At 39.3% G+C, this 17,980-nt stretch overlaps 1 protein-coding gene across 1 annotated transcript; it reads right to left on the bottom strand.

The window, feature by feature from the left end:
* Nucleotides 1-13,957: 13,957 nt before the first annotated feature.
* LOC110895597 lies at nt 13,958-15,036 on the bottom strand. The gene has a single exon (XM_022142916.2). The coding sequence runs from the start codon at nt 14,802-14,804 to the stop codon at nt 14,304-14,306; it is 501 nt and encodes a 166-aa protein (XP_021998608.1). The 5' UTR covers nt 14,805-15,036; the 3' UTR covers nt 13,958-14,303.
* Nucleotides 15,037-17,980: the final 2,944 nt, after the last annotated feature.

Here is a 17,980-nt window from a genome sequence, read left to right as displayed (position 1 = left end):
CAGCAGACGGAGTTATTTGCTCAGCATCTGCGATACCCAAGCCCAATACGATCTCGAAACCCTCATTCGTGAAGCCCAGCATGCCTGTTTTAACGAACGCACTCTGAAGAAGGAACGAATCTATCACGATGGAGCTCAACTGGTAAACCAGTCGAACGGAATATTCCACTTTCTGGACCGAATTTGGATCCATAAGCGGACCAATTTGCGACAAATTTTGATGGACGAAGCCCACAAATCCTGGTACTCTATTCATCCCGGTGCTGATAAAATGTACCAGGATCTTCGCTATAAGTACTGGTGGCCGGGTATGAAAAGAGATATTGCTCTCTACGTTGGGAAGTGCTTGACTTGTACAAGGGTCAAGGCTGAACATCAAAGGCCATCTGGCTTACTCGAGCAACCCCCGATCCCTTTGTGGAAGTGGGAGAGTATAGCTATGGACTTCATAACAAAGCTTCCATACACGTCATTAGGTCACGACAGCATATGGGTTGTTGTTGATCGTTTAACCAAATCAGCCCACTTTTTGCCAATACGAGAAGACTACAAGGTGGAGCGATTAGCCCGAATCTACACCGACGAGATCATCTGTAATCAAGGGGCGCCTTGTGACATCATCTCCGACCGTGATGCTCGGTTTACCTCGCGATTGTGGGAAACGTTTCAAGCAGCTCTTGGTACGACACTTAATCTGAGTACTGCATTCCACCCTCAAACCGACGGTCAGACTGAAAGAACGATCCGTACTCTTGAGGACATGCTCCGTTCGTGTGTCATAGACTTCGGTGGTAATTGGGACAAATTCCTGCCGTTAGTCAAATTCTCGTACAACAACAGTTATCATACCAGCATCCAAAGGGCACCATTCGAGGCTTTATATGGAAGAAGATGTCGATCGCCTATTGTATGGCACGAGTCGGTCACTCGCAATAAACCGGTCCAGAGCTGTTGCAAGAAACGACTAACAAAATCCTCCAGATTCGAGACAATCTGTTGAAAGCTCGAGGTAGACAGAAAAGTTACGCCGATAGACGACGCAAGCCTCTTGAATTTGACGTTGGCGACTATGTACTCCTAAAGGTATCACCTTGGAAGGGTGTGGTCAGATTCGCCAAGAAAGGGAAACTAGCGCCTCGATATGTTGGACCTTTTAAGATTCTGGAAAGGATCGAAAAAGTCGCCTACAGACTCGAACTACCGGAGGAACTTAGTAACGTCCACCCGACTTTCCACGTGTCAAACCTCCGAAAGTGCCTGGCTGAGCATGGTTTGATCGTACCTCTTGACGACCTCCAAATAAATGAAACACTACACTTCGTGGAGAAGCCTGTCGAAATCATGGATCACCAAACCAAGCAGCTCAGACGCTCGCACATTCCTATTGTGAAAGTCCGATGGGAAGGCAAACGAGGCGAAGAGCTCACTTGGGAACTCGAAAGCGACATGAAGACAAAGTACCCACAGTTGTTTGCTACGGCTTCGACCTAATTTCGGGACGAAATTCCCTAAACAAGGGGAGGCTGTAACACCCCGTGTTTCGAAAGTCAAAGTCAAAGTCAAGATTGAAGTCAAAGGGAAAAAAGATTTCTAAGTGCAAACTATCTATCCTCGTCAATCCCTGTTTTGACTTCTTTGACTGTAATTAGCCTATTTTGAGTTTTTATGTTAGTTGTATTATGTGGAGTAATTAGCTAAAATCACAGTAATCGAATATTTATCCATACGAATCGCATTACGACTGTGAACAGTAGGAAGTAACAATGCGATAAAGTCAATTTAACGCTAATCGAACTAATCTAATCAACATCGCGCTTGCAACTCGAAATACGCATTTTGGTGGTTAATATACGTGTGTGTGTGCCTTATGTGTTACTTGTGCATGTTTATTTATGTTATGTGTGGTAATAGATCAAATCGCAATCGAATTGCAATCGAACTCAATCGAAAAATGAACCACAATCGCAAAACGAATACGAATCAAGGATGATTGTATGTAGATATAGTATGATAATTAGTAGAGAAGAGACAGCGCGCGATATGAGTGGTTGGGATTAAAAGTAATTTGAAAAGAAAACTCTATCGCATTCGCACCACTCGCAATCGAAATCGAAATATCAAAAATCGTCGCACGGAACACTCGAATTAGGCAACTGACCGATCAGGCTACCAGCCGGCCGATCGGACTGCTGTCTGATCGGACAGGCTGTCCGATCGAGCTGCCTAGCCGATCGGCCAGCACTTTCCTCATTTGGAAGCCTATAAATACCCCTGTCATTGTCATCATTTCCACTTTTGGAAACCCTGTGACCGACCAGCGCACTTTCTTCACCTTTTCTCAGATTTCTCTCAATTCCGGTAAGTTCTTGCCCTAATTCTTGTACTTTCGTGATCTACACGCACTTCTACACCTTTCTATCTTTTGGATTTTAACTTTTAACCGTGAAATCATCACGATTCGAGTGTTCTATGATGATGTCATCATGGTGTTCTTCAAGAACTTCATGTTTTGGCCTCAATCCCTCAAGAACAACTTGAATCTAACCGATTTCCACATAAATGAACAAAGATCTACCATAGATCTAAACATTTTCACTAAGAAAAGGATTGAAAGACGGTTTTCTTACTTTCTTTCAACTCTTTTACACTCAATGCACTCAAGACCGATAGAATCGGGCCTTGTGTCGACATACTACTCATTCTTGTGGTTGTGTGGCACAAGATCTGTATTCTAGCCACGAGGTTCACCTATTTCGGGTTAAACATGGAACACCGTCACAAAAGTTAACTGACTGGATTTTGGGTGATTCCTGCCCAATCAGGAAAACCAAGTAATGACGAGGTTTCTGTTGCTTAACTCGTTATCAGAACGCCTCGATAAAACGACAAACAATCAAAACAACCAAGTGTTAGACGAACAGGCCGACCAGGACAAGGCACTGTCCGATCGGACTGCTGTCCGAACGGACAGACAGCCGAACGACTGGCCAGCCGATCGGCTAGCACATGGGTCCCACACTTGATCAACCTATTTGAAGTTGAGTATTGAACGAACTGTTGTTCGATCGGACTGTCGTTCGATCGGATTACTCTTCGGATCATGAGATACTTGACCTTAAATACTTAATCGATTTTTCAACATGTTCAATGCACGAGGAAATGCCACCCGATCGAACTACTGTCCGATTGAGTGACCTCTTGCTGAGGATATGTTCTTCACTGAAGTACCAGCCAATTGGGTGGCCGGCCGATCGAACGACTGTCCGATCGCCCGACCTGAAAGGTAAAGATACTTCAATGCTTTCAAATGCTACAACAAAAACTTCAAAAGTCAATCATCGTACGCAAACACATCCTACTCAAAAGAAGGAACAATCCACTCAAACAGCTATCCGATCAGACCTCCGTTCGACCGGACAACTGTCCGAACGGACTGTCAACCGCACGGTCAGCCGTCCAATCGGACTGCCGTCCGATCGACCAGCTGTCCGACCCATCGACACCTATTTCCGTTTTACGCGTTGCTTATCGTTATACTATCGAACTGTTCAGGCTAACTTTACTCTCAAGCGCTCCCTTCAATCCATCAACCGCTGTGAGTATACTCGATCCCTTTTTGCTTTAAGCACTCCTGGGTGTTACATACGTTACTTATACAAAATCACATCAAACACACTACGCAACATTTTAAACACTAACCGATACCGCATGTTGTACGTGACTTAATGAATGCTTGTTTGATATGTTTACACATGGAATGCTGTCTACCTGCCTTAACGACGATAGTACTATAGTTTGGACTCAGCACCCGCTCATGCGGGGGTTGTTAAGGACAATTACTTGCATGGATTACAGTGGTGATCATTTATTGCGAACTGCCTTGAGCAGTCAACCCGCAGTCATTGGTATTGATAGATCTGTGTCGATAATTAACATTCTTCGTTTTCCTCTGTGTACGTGCTGGTTATGCGTAAACTATTTCGAACTTTATATGCTATTATCAAACTTGTATGCTCACCTTTGCACTATGTGTATTGACTTTTATTTTAACGTATGTGACAGGTAATTAGGATGCTTATCTGCTAGGAAAGCGAGGCTAGAATAAGCTTCTAGAGCCCAACAAATAGTTGTCTGTAGATCTGAAAACAGGAGTCTCTAGAAGCAGATAAACAATTGGGCAATTTTGTAAAATCTGAGTTGTCGGAATAGAACTATTTGCCTGGATTTTGTCTGTAATAATTTGTTTACCCTTTAAGGCATGGTATGGGACATGTTAATTTAAATTAATTGGTAATGATAATTGTTATGGAAACTTCTGGACAATCTGTTTCACTCAGTGTCGCGCCCCGATGATTCCACCATTGGTTGGGGTGTGACAACAACGTTAGGATTCGCCTCCATGATAGTGTGTTCGTATACATCTGGATTCTTGGACTCATGTACAAGAAAGCGATGTGCACTACTTTAATGCGCATACCCAATGAATATGCAATCAATAGTTTTGGGTCCTATCCTAAGAGTCTTGGGAGGTGGTACAATCACCTATGCTAGGCACCCCCACACTTTTAAGTATTTGTATGAACGTTTTATTCCTTTCCATAACTTATATGGAGTTTTGTCCCTCTTTTTGAGTGGTATCTTGTTTAAAAGATAATTGGCTGCGAGAATGGCTTCCCCCCCACATGTCCTGGCTCACCCCAGAACTTATCAACATGGCGTTCATCATTTCTTTCAATGTACAGTTCTTGCGTTCCGCCATGTCATTTTATTGTGGAGAATAATGAGGTGTACACTCATGTATAATGCCACTTTTTGCGCATAAATCAGCAAAATGCGCAACATATTCGCCTCCTTGATCGCTTCTCACAGATTTTATCTTCCTTTGAAGTTGATTCTCAACTTCATTTATATACATGATAAATTTATTTATTGCTTCGTCTTTACTTTTGAGTAAATATACATAGCAATATTTAGTACAACCATCAATAAACGTGATAAAGTACTTGTTTCCTCCTCTTGTAGGTACCATTTTTAAATCACAAACATCGGTGTGAATTAGATCAAGGGGTTCGGTTATTCGTTCAACCGATTTTGATGATGATCTTGTAAGTTTGGATTCTCCACATGTTTCGCATTTTGAATGTGAATCAATATGGAATGTTGGTATACATTTAAAATTAATTAAACGACATATTGAATTAAAATTTACGTGACCTAATCTACCATGCCATTTATTCGAATCGGAAAACTCAAGCATATAAGTAGAAGTAGTAGCAATTTTATTCATGTTCTTCTTGACAACCATTACATTCAATTTAAACATCCCATTGAGGGCATAGCCCTTACCAACATACGTGCCACGTTTAGTAAGAACAGACTTGTCACTTTCAAATACTAAAAGAAATCCAAAATTATTAAGCAACCATCCCGAGACTAGGCTCTTGCGCAAGTTCGGAATGTACAACACTTTGCTTAGAGTGAGCTCCTTCCCCGAAGTCCACTTCAAAATCACTGTGCCTTCACCCTTGATGCCCGCGGAGGCTGCATTTCCGATGTACAGCTTCTCATCTCCCGCAAGCTCTTTGAAGGTGCTAAAGAGGCTCTTATCTGGGCATACATGATGGGTCACTCCCATATCAACCCACAATCCTTTTGGAGTGTTGGCCACAGTATTGACCTCATCCATCATGGCGATTTTGTCGGAAACCACTGCCACCAAAGGCATTCCGTCTTCATCTACCATGTGCGCGGTCTCACGCTTTGGTGCCCGATCGCCCGGCTCGTCACAGTTGTAACAAGTCCCTTGGAACGCTTGAGGCTTTTTTTCACAACCCCTGTCTTTGGTCCAAGCTTGCTAGCCTTTGCTTTCTCTTTGTCCTTCTTCCCCTTACCCTTGTTGTCCTTAGAGGATTGCTGATGTACGTAAAATACAACATATAAATTATATCAAATACAGCGTAAAATCAACCCTTTTTCGGTACTAATGTTGGAAAAAAACACGTTTCTTTGTTTCTTTTTAATTTACATGATCAAAAGAGCTTAAACGCACAAAAAGAACAAATTAACAGCAGAAACCAACAAAAACGCAAAGAAGAAGGATTGACACGACTCGCTAAGCCCACATCCACATCCAAACCAACAAAAATAACAAGAACAGAAGCTCTGGAAAGGGGTTGTGCCCAGTCAAGATTCCCTGCAGAGGAAAAGACAACAGCAAAAGACAAACCATACAAACCAACACGGGGTCGTGCCAAATCAACACGGGGCGTGGTCAACTCTAAGATTCGCAGAATCTGAGATAGTACAACAAGTACAATTGCCACGGGCCGTGTCGTTGACACACGGGGCCGTGTTAGTACAAGATCTGACACTACAGTTAATGAGGAAGAGATAGAATAAAGGCCACGGGGTTGTGTCAAGAGTGCACGGGGCCGTTTTGACAGTCTGCTTTTAGCTATAAATAGGGGTGCTTGGTTTCATTCCAAATCATCCGTTGGTAAACCACTTCTCTCACACTTTCCACCACTCCACCACCACTACAACACCAACACCCACAACCATCATCCATCTTCCATCTTTTAGAGTGTGTAGTAGTCTCGGGATCCAAGATCGTTTGTAAGAGTTCTTATCAAATAAAGGCCATGCTTAGCTAAACTCTTACATCACTTGGTGAAGACGAATTTTTATGTATTACTTTTTTTATTTCCCACCTTTAGCTCCTTTTTATTTGGGTATGTATTAATGACTTTAATAACTAGTTTTCTATATTGAAGATGAATTTTACTTAATCATTCTTCATGTTTTGTTGATTCACACATTCGTGTCTTTACGGTCTATATAAAGCACGTTAATTGCCTGGAAGGGGGTTAGAAGGGTGGTTCGGTAAATGCTTATCTCGTTCATTGTATAGATCCTGCGAGAACCTGGTTTAATCTTAGTAGGACTTCACGAGAGGTAGGTCTTAACCGCCTAGGGGAAAGTAAGAACCGCTTGAATCCCTTATCTATAAACTACTATTAAAACATTGAACCGACCTTGCAGGACTGAATCCTTGCTGACTCAGACCAATAGGTTGAAGGTAACGCTGCCTGGAAGGGGGCCTGCCACTTTTTGCATTAATAACTTACTTAATTATCTTTCAATAATCCGACCTTGCGAGATTGTATCATTGCTGACTCAGACCAATAGGTTGAGGGTAACGCTGCCTGGAAGGGGGCCTACTACTATAACTTAAAGATAATCTCTTAAAATGCCTAAAGTGTAGAAATCATTAAAGGATACATAAAAGAGGAGTTGGAACCAAGTGATTCCTTCTTGTCTATTTGTTTTTTTCTTTTATTTTATTTTTATTTTCGAGTTTATCTTTTTATAACTTTCACAATTTTTTATCAAAATTTGGTTAGATTAGACGTTAACGATAAGCCGGTACTAGAAGCTCTTGTGTCCTTGGACGACCTCAGTATCTTGCCATCACTATACTACGTCCGCGATGGGTGCACTTGCCCTAACGTATGTAGAGTGATAATATTATATCGTGTTTTATAAATTTAAAATTTGATTCGCGAGTAAAAAGTGCTTAAAATATATCTAAAAATCATACACACCCGCACACACGTCAATTGCCCATGTTCAACCATATTTGCGCTAGCAGTTGTTGTGCAAGGCTGCCTTTTTGGGAAATTCTATCGTTCTCTTCATTCCGAAGACGAACAATAAAGTCCTCTATAGTCATCTCCTTTCATTTGTGTTTAAGATAGTTCTTAAAATCCACCCAACTAGGAGTTAACTTTTCAATCATTGCTGCCACTTGAAATGTCTCGCTAAGTGTCATGCCTTCCGCGAGGATGTCATGTAGTATAATTTCAACTCTTGGACTTGATTCATAATGGTTTTAGTACAAACCATTTGGTATTCCAAGAAACGGGCTACCACAAATTTCTCTGTGCCAGCATCCTCCGTTTTGTACTTTTTGTCCAAGGCATCCAATAAGTCTTTAGAAGTCTTGACATTGTAGTACACATTATACAATGCATTCGAAAGGCCGTTTAACACATAGCCTCAACATATGAAATCCGAATGCTTCCAAGCGTCTACCACGCACTGAGTTTGGGCTTCGTTCTCCCCTTCCGCAGGTTGGGGAGCGACTTCAGTCAAGAACCTCGCAAGGTTCATTGTGGTCAAGTAGAAGAACATCTTCTGTTTCCACCTTTTGAAGTGTAAACCAGAGAACTTCTCGGGTCGTTCAGCGTGATTGGCCACTGTGGACGCTCCCACAGTGTTGGCGTTCAACGGGGGTTCCCGTCACAATGTTTGTATTGTTGTTAACATTAATGTTTTCAGTCGACATTCTAAAAATTAAAATTTCCAAGTTTAGTCCAAATTTTCTATTTTACACAACTAAAAACAGAAGAAAACTATTAATTTTAATTTTTAATGTCAAGTGGGGTACACCTTCAAGGTTTTGCACGCTGATTTAACAATCAGAGACAACCCGCGGGTTAGGTCTTAGTGCGAACAACCAAGGTGTTTTTAGTCAGTTTTAAACAAACTTACTGTTCGACTTCTAAGTCCAACTTTGAAGACCAAAAAAGAAAGTTTTATGAGTATTTAGGACAAAACTGTAAGTAACCAGCAACTGTTTTCAACCAAAGTCGTTCCTTTGAACATGAAAACAGAAAAAAAAATTGTTTTTAAAACACAAACTATGTGAAACGAAACTGGTTTGAATCACAAACAGAATGGTTTTGAATACACGAACGGTGTTTTAAATTTTTTTTTAAGATTGTAGGAGTCGTTCGCATATAAATAAAATAAAACAATTTTATTAGACGATTACAATACATAAATAAAAGAAAGCAGTAAATTACAGAGCAATTACAACTAAAAAAATCAGAATACAAGAACATAATATGCAGTGGAAAATTTTGTGGCTGAGAGTTGTGTTTAACACAGGGCCGTTTAAACAAATTCCGAGTCTCCGAAGAGAACTCGTTTTGTTTCCCAGGGTATAACAGCCGGAGCAGCAGTACTGCTGGAGCTGGCTCGAGGACCCGAAGAATACCTTGGAAAAAGTAAGAAGAATACCAGGGTACAACAGCCGGAGCACCACTCATGCGCGCGTACGCCGGTTTGGCTCACTTTCATACGTGTGCATGTCTGCATCATTCATGCGTGCGCGCGCATACCAACCTTGTGATGCCGTGTGTAGTCGGACGCATGCCGCCACGCCATCCGCCAAGGTTTACCTGCCAATCGGTCCTTGTAGCCCTTGTGCATCACCATGTGCGCATGGTCAAAAATACAAAGGCGACTCTCAAGCCGCTCGCGGCGTTGCGAGCGTGCACCACATTGCGTCCAACGCCCCTTCGCGAGTACACTAGTGTGTGCTTCCATGAAACAATGAAGATGGAGTGTTCCCACTTAAATACCACTTAAGTTTCATCTCTCCTCCTATGTGGGACAAGGTGCCACTTTCCCATTATTTCGGCATTCAATGTTTCAAACACCAAACGTTGAGCATCGATATCTCATTTATCTTAGCTCCGTTTTGGACGCGGTTTAGTTCATTGCGAAGCTCTTCCATCATAGAACTCAAACCCCACAAATAAATATATGAAATCCCCTTCGTTTCTTATATTTATTTCTAGTCCAAAAATAGGAAAAAATGCATTTCCAATATTTGTGAAAATTGCTATTTTTACAAAATTTCCAACAATTATTATAAAAGAAAATAGTCATAATATCTAATTTGGTGTAGAGGTAACAATAAATGTCGTTATTGTAAAAGAAAATAGTCCTAACATCTAATTTGGTGTAGAGGTAACAAGTGGAACCGAACATAAAGTAAGAAGCTGAGCTTTATATACCAGTGGCGAAGCTTGAGATTTTCGACCGTGGGGTCGAAAACGTATATACCCGAAATTTTCTATAAAATGGGGGGTCGAAAATGTATATACCTAAAAATTTCTATACGAAAACTACATACTTTCCACTACTGAGCGAAAAGTTTGGGGGGCCGGCCGCCCCCTCCCGCCCCAACTATGATGCACCAATGTTATATACCATCTGTTACCATCCGTGCCCCATGGTTGGTTCAAAACGTAAATAAAAATAAGCAAATCACGAACGTGACGATAAAAAAACTACGTCGCGACGGTATCTGAATGTCACGGAAAAGTTATGTCGTTGTCTACGAAAGCCAAGTTATTCGAACAAAATACTCACCTAAAAGTACATAAAGATAAAACAGCAGTTGCGCATTACAGCGGGTGGGTTTAAATATAGATAAAAAACACGTCGCAATTGGCATTTAGAGATGAACGTCGACCAGTTTAAAAACCAAACAGTTTATGAAAATGTTTCAAACAATCGGTCAGTTTTAAAAAACAACGTTACGAAATTCACGTCGAAACATAAATAAGAATAACTCACGTGGAAAAATAAGAATAACTCACGTGGAATGTTAATATAAAAAACAAAACCCATAAAAAATCACTTAATAAAAAATTTGTTATAAACTCAAAAGGATAACTTTATTACAGTGGTTATGGATAATATAGGTGAAGGATTTTTTGCAAGTAAATGTAAATAAACATAAATTAACTAAAAACATATAATAAAGTGGGTGAATTCAATCAATCAAGATAAATATCATTTTCACTTCGAATCCCCTTGATACAAAATATGATACTTGATGCAGTTTTACATTGTGTGGTAAATAGGTTCTCCCGTCGTTAGATGAAAAGACCACATCAAACTAACTCTCCCTAAAGTCTCTATACATCCACATAAAGTGGAGAGACCACATTGGACGCACATCTTTCACAAACTTGTTTGCAATACTGGAATGCACGACCCTACATAAGCCGTATATAAATACATTTTAACCATGATTATACTTTGAGTGTAAAATCCATTTTTCTTGTCTTGGAATACCCCGGGACGTATATTGGAAACTATAAACTCAGAAATATAACCATGAAAAAGTTAAGTTACCAATCAAAGACACAAATACCAATTCCATGATATCTATGATCTTCATGACTTTAAAATAGTAAACTTGAGAGATGAAACTCTATCCACCATATCTAATGTGACAATCGTGTTTGTATAAAAAATATACAAGCTTGGAATGTGTACAAAGACCACATGGGGCGAACATACACACAATATGTTCAGAACCTAATTATTACTCATATTCAGTAACAAATAACCAAGTTTAAAAAATCAATGTATAGACACAACATAAAAGCATAACTTTTAATTATTTAAAATAACATCAAGGTCATCTACACCAAAGTAATACAATAAGACTAGCCACAAGTGGCCACTATACAATAACCAACACTCGGTGAATTAACCATGACATAATCACTAGTACTCAACCAAAGCTGAAGTATGGTGCTACAAATGTGCTTCTTGATCTATGTAGATAACCATGTTAAAGTGGTAGAATGGATTAGAATAGGGACTAGAACCGCTCAAGTTCCTCTCTAGAGTGTTGTTGGAACTTGTGGTGTTGTGGGGGTGGATGCTCAAATGGTGAATAGGGGCCTTCAATTTATAGTGCAAATAGATGGCCAAGACAATCGTGTATGGGAAGTATGAGCGTGTCATGTCCTGTTGATCGCTCTCGTACTTATACTATTCTTGGACTTGGTTAGCACCGTTGTGCATGCCAAGGAAAAAGTCAATGAGCACGGGGGTTCACATGCGCACCCACGGCGTGTTCATACAAATTATGCCGACACGAGCGTGCATACCGTCGGCACTGGCTTGCATCGCCTGAGATTCTGATTCTAGTGTTATCTTCGGGAAGCACGGACGTGCAACATCTTGCACTATAAGGATAAAATGCTTTTAAAAACCAATCAGTCCTGGGTTTGATTCCCACAAGGGAGGTTTTTTCCCATATTTATTTGGTTTCCTCCTGAATTGGTGTATAGGCATTATGTTTAGTGGAGATGGATATGATCGGGTGGTTCCCCTGATGGCACGATAATACTTCAGTGGTCCGTCAATGATTCAAATTTGTCATTAAAAAAATATGAAATAGGAAACAAACTTGATGATTTCTTTTTCTTTTGCAAATTGCAATTATTGCTTTGTTGGAACATGTATCCCACAAAAATAGTATTTTTCACCATTCCCAAAGAGCAAATAAAGGAACAACGACCTAAGATTTGCGGTCACACCATTACTTAAAGGGATAGAAATGAGTGGAATATCAAAGTTTCTAATCTACTTGTTTTTTAGTGTACATTTTCTTTTTTAATCATCGCTTTTGTTGTCAATCATATATATTTATATAATTTAAAAAAAAATCATATGCTTATAAGTGTGGAGTTTTATCATATTTAAAAACTTTCTTGTGCTCGATTACAAGTGACTGAACATGGAAAAATCAGCTAATGATGTAAAAACAAATAAAACAACGTTTTCATATGATATAGGTGTATGTTTCAAAGCATGTACACAAGCTATAGATATTGATATCGTGGGAATTGATTTGCTTTAGACAAACGTATGCTTACATATCTTTTGGTAAAATGATTAAGATCCAAATTAATTTGTATTATTGATTCCAATGAAGTTTCACCATTAATAAACATTTGGATTGTATATTTCTTATATGGCTGTATCTTGATCAGAATTGTTATTTGCTTATTACAAAGCCATAAGATGATATGATTCATACAGTCATGGCATGTGATTCAAAAGGTTGCTACTTTGATATACTTTGTGATCAAATAAGCATGATATATAAAAAGTTCTAATTTGTTTGTTTTACTTTACGGTTAACAAATCTTAGTTTACTGTGGGATTACCATGGCTTTATATATGTTTAGGGGGGGGGGGGGGGGATTCACATTGTGCTTACTAATGTTAGTTTTTTTTTTGGATAGGCGACTTTCTTGTAATAGGCTATCGTACTTTCCAAATTGGAGAGCCTCGTTGCCTCATTCCGGCCAGACTATGTTGTCTTAACCGGGTCCACGCTGGCTTCAGAGTTTGACTTGGGCATTCCCCCGGGAAACCAAACCGCCGGTTGCCATTTGACAGTCGTTGTGCCACCACAAGAACAGAACTATCTGGCGTAATACATGGTGAGACGAAAACCCGGGTGAGCTCAAGATAGAGCCTGACACCTCTGCAAAAAGGTCAGACTCTATATGTCATTGTCTAATCCACCAAAGTGACACAAATAAAGATTGAACTTGAGTCTGTATTAGAGAACCTAAGCCTCTCTACTATTAGGGGACCCGGGGTGGATACGTTATCACCCCCATAACGCGTGGAACTTGATTGGAACACCGCCGCCGGCCTTTGGCAATGTTGCGTGAATGTTTAACGCGTCAAAAAGACGACGCCATGATGGATTTTGAAAATGAAACTGGTGGGGTTTGCAGGTGAGTTGATGGGGTTGGCAGGTGATTAGATCAAATCTCCACCTTTCAAACTTTCAATCTCCACCTTTCAAAAAATAAAAAAAATAAAAAAAAAATTAGTGAGTGATGAAATTTGTACCAGTGATGACCATTTCCAGCAAAAAAGGGTGCGAGTGATGGAAATAATGGTTGATGACATGGCATAACCTGATTGGATGTAGTGAGTGATGGAATTGGGTGTGAGTGATTCCAGCCCAACCCCTCTTAGTCCAAAAGTTTTACATTGCTTACTAATGTAAGGTGACAGCAGTTTTTTATAGGTTTTATATATATGTACTTGACGGTCAATATATAGAAGACAATATAGTAACCCAAAACAAGATTAATGTGGGACACTGAAATTATTTGAAACTTTTAGCAATAACTAAATCAGAAAACTGTTTATGTAATTATCACTGTGTGTCTTTTTTGAATTTAAAGTAGATTATTTTTGAAATTTTGATCAATTCTAACTTCCTACCGACTCTAAAAAGAAAAGTTCAATTTAACATCCACACAAACAAACACAATTACACAAAAACATAATTACACCAGTAGAAAAAACTATGAATCCAGGATGCTCATGTTACATTACATCCCTATAGTCATCATACATTACATCGACTTTTCATTTAACCATAAAGTTCTTATATCAAAAGCAAAGCTCTTTCAAAAGGCAACTCATAGAAAAACAAAGGCATTAGATTTTCTTAACAACCCATATCATGGGTAAAAAAGTGACAATATTCCCAATATGGTAAGGTATACAAAGTGAACGGCTAAAAAACGACACCGTCGCAAAAGTAATCGCCAATTCACACATACAACCAATTTACCACAACTACTAAACCAACCAACTTAACTTTAACCAACACTTCACTCCGGTATAGCACTCAACATAACCCTAAAGCTCCCCCTCTTCCCACCACCACCACCACCGCCACCACGACCGCCACTACGGCAACTCCTCCGGCCCAACCCGACAGTCTCAACATCCGCCACCCTACTAGAACTTTTAACCCGCGGCGTCGTGAAACAAATATTTGTTTTACGACGCTGGCCAGCACTGCATTTTGCCAGTGCGGCGCTGGCCTTGACGGCCAATGCGGCCATCTCCTCAGGTTGAAGCGGGTGCTTCAACCTTTTAAGGGGAAGGGCAAAGTAAAGTTGCCCGGGTTGAAGCTCCTCATGGTCTTTGATGGGCGAAACGAAGTCGTCGAAGTCCATTTCGTCGGCGTTGCATATAAAGATTGAAGGGTTTTTGTTAAGGACGTGGTGAACTTTGGTGGGGTAGATGAATTCTTGTAATCTGCCGTCGGGTAATATTAGTTTTGCGGTGACGACGGCGGTTGAGTGGCAAGAAGTGCAAATACCCATTGTTGGCTGGCTTGTTGCATGAGAAGTGAGGGTGGGTGGGCGTATTTATAATGAGGATTTGAAGATAGATAGCAATTGTTTAATCAACCACTTGCCTTGCCACGTTGGTAAATGATAGATCCTGAATAGATCAATAATCACTTGACACTTCCTTCGATAAATTGCTTCGATAAATGTAATACAACCTGTATGTTGATACGTCGGTGATGTTCTACACGTTGGTCATTAAACTCGTAATATGAATCGTATAGTTTGGCTCACACCATCTTAACATCTTTTAGTGATGTGTCAAGACTCAGTGGTGTTAATAGATCTTTAAGTAACTTTAATTGGTAGAGATGAGCATTTGGAACTTGGTATCGGTATCGAACCGGTATCATATCGGTACTGAATTTCGCATAATGAATTTTTTTCGGTACTCCACCAGTACTGATACCGAGCTCATCCTTAGTAATTAGCGGATTAGATAACCAAACACGTGAACTAAAGAAACTCTTGATTATGTTTTTGAACAGCCAACGAATATCATACAAGCTCAACAACCCAGGTAAACCCATTGGCAAAAGGTCACCCACGGCCTACAGACGCAGACAACGCTAGTGACCAGGCCCGCCCACCATTTCAGGAGAAACCCATCGTCCGAAAACCCGATATGGTAAAACCTCTGACCCACCTAAACAAACTGCAAGCAAATTACACTAGTGGGACTTTAATCCATAATCTCCACATTAAATGACCATAAGATTACCTCCTCATAAACCAATTAATTTAGAAGTCGTTGACATCATAAATAAAGAAAAAGATATTAATCAAATCATTAATTTGAAAAATAAAAGGTTAAACTTAGGACATGTTTGGCTAAGCTTTTTGAAACAACTTATTGATTGTTTATGGAGTGACTTTTTGGAAAAATCATTTTTCTCCTCACATACAAGCTCATTGCCAAACATCATCTAGAACTTATAACTTTTTAAAAAAACCAATAAGTTAATAAGTTGTTTCAAAAAACTTAGCCAAACATGCCCTTAAAGTAGGACGCCTATAAGAATAAATAGGGTCCATAAGGCTGTGGGGAGTAGAGGTGTTTAGGTTGGAGGTATTACTCGACACGTGGTGAGAATGGAATCCATAAGCTTATGGTGAAAAATGAGGGGTATGGTGTGGCGTGACTTAGCTTGGCATGGCTAACTATGTGAACTTTTTTTTTAATTAAAGTAGCCAACCAAAGACAGGCAAGTCACCCTGCCCCACGCCTCACGTCAGGCTGAATACCCACGCCAAAGGGGCAACACTATGCCCAACGCCAACCCGGAGTGCAGCAGCTAGCGTTGAAGGCAACTCTCGCCCCAACCAACGCCCCACTCCCCACAGCCTAAGAGTATTCACATCCCTTCCATCTTTTTACCCTATAATTTCACTAAAAAAACTATATTTTTTCTCTCCTTTCAATAAAATATTATTTTTTTAAGATTTTATCATTATCTTTTCTCTTTCTTCACTCCTAACCATTTTTAAAATATATTAAAAATTATAAAGAATGAACACTATCCTCTCAAATTTACTAATATTTTCTCTCTCCTCTCCTAACCACTTCCAACTACCTACAATTATTTTTCATAATATAAAAATTTCACTCATAGAATTTGAGGGACATGTGAATGGTGCAAGTCCCTATCAAACCGTCAATGGTCATTTGTCACATGTACGTCTAGTCCATTACATTGTTTTGTCTATATTTTATGCCTCCTATAATTTTTAGACGGGTTAAAAGGGATGAACGTTTTAAGTTGGTCTTTTTCTTGTCCTAGTTGCTTTTATCCATTGCTTCAAATATTAGTTTTTGAATAAGCTTCATATCAATTTTACATGTGAACTATTTTTAAAAAATATAAATCAATAATCTTTCATCAATTCAAGGGTCAGATTTCTTATTTTATCATAATAGCTTAATTTCTTAAACTTTTTTTTTTCTTATTTGACATGGACCTCTCATATGCGAGAAGACAACAAAATTTATGTGGTTTCAAAATTCATCATAATAAAACAAAAAAAATGAGTCCATCATTCAAATAAATTGTTAGGTAGTATGTCTGTATTCATGATAAAATTTATAGATGTCGCAAATAATTTTTTTCTTTTTATTGAACGCTAAAAACAGGTTTTTTTTCTTCAAATAACCTATTCAAACGAGGCATCCCACTTTTATATGTGCATTCACTTTAAAGAGTTGGTCAAATTATCCAATTTAGTAGTTACACACATGTGCTCAGTAGATGTTGCATGTGCATTAACCAATATGTGGCTTAAAATATAATTTATAACAGTTATTTTTATGAAATTTATTTCTATATTTATATTTTGGAATGTGATATCATTAGAGCTGTAAACGAACCGAACGAACACGAACAAAGCCATGTTCGTGTTCGTTCGTTAAGGAAATTAACATGTTCGCGAACTGTTCACGAACGCATACCGAACATAAGTTTATGTTCATGTTCGTTCGTTAAGAAAATTCAGTTGTTCACGAACAGTTCGTGAACACTGGTCTCGAACACAAATGAACGCAAGCGAACACAAACGAACACAAACAAATAAAAAAGAACGCAAACGAACATTTAACTTGAAAATAAAAAAAACAAAAATATTGTTATCCTTAAATATTGGATATAAGTAGTTTAGTACAACCATCAAATCATAAATCAAAACACAAGAAGTCTAATACACCACCAAACGATGAATCAACTTTAACTAACTTAGACATAATTATCCCCAAAAATGTCTTAGCATGTCCAAATTTTAGCTAACTTAGAAAAAAATAGGATTTCAAGTTTTCAATATGTTTAGATAAAAGGTTTATTATTTATTATTTTTTAATATAATCAAACGAACACGGACGAACGTAATCAAACTTATTACCGAACGTTCACGAACGCAGTCGAACGAACGAGACCTATGTTCGTGTTCGTTCGCTAAGCTAACCGAACGAAATTTTTTGTTCGTGTTCGTTCGTTAAGCTAATCGAACGAACATAAACGAACTTCCCGCTGAACGGTTCACGAACTGTTCGCTGAACGTTCGGTTCGTTTACAGCCCTAGATATCATCAAATCAAAACCCTTGTCGTTGGTCATCCAACTCCAATCATGTTGGTGACCTTAGTCGTCCGCCACTTCCCAT

Source organism: Helianthus annuus, chromosome 12 (assembly GCF_002127325.2).
Source record: "Helianthus annuus cultivar XRQ/B chromosome 12, HanXRQr2.0-SUNRISE, whole genome shotgun sequence".
Classification (NCBI taxonomy): domain Eukaryota; kingdom Viridiplantae; phylum Streptophyta; class Magnoliopsida; order Asterales; family Asteraceae; genus Helianthus; species Helianthus annuus.
The sequence above is the reverse complement of the archived record's forward strand: the minus strand, read 5'-3'. Positions and strand labels throughout refer to the sequence as shown.

Coding starts and splice junctions, on each gene's coding strand:
- LOC110895597 (XM_022142916.2), bottom strand. CDS start 14,804: ATGGGTATTTGCACTTCTTGCCACTCAACCGCCGTCGTCACCGCAAAA.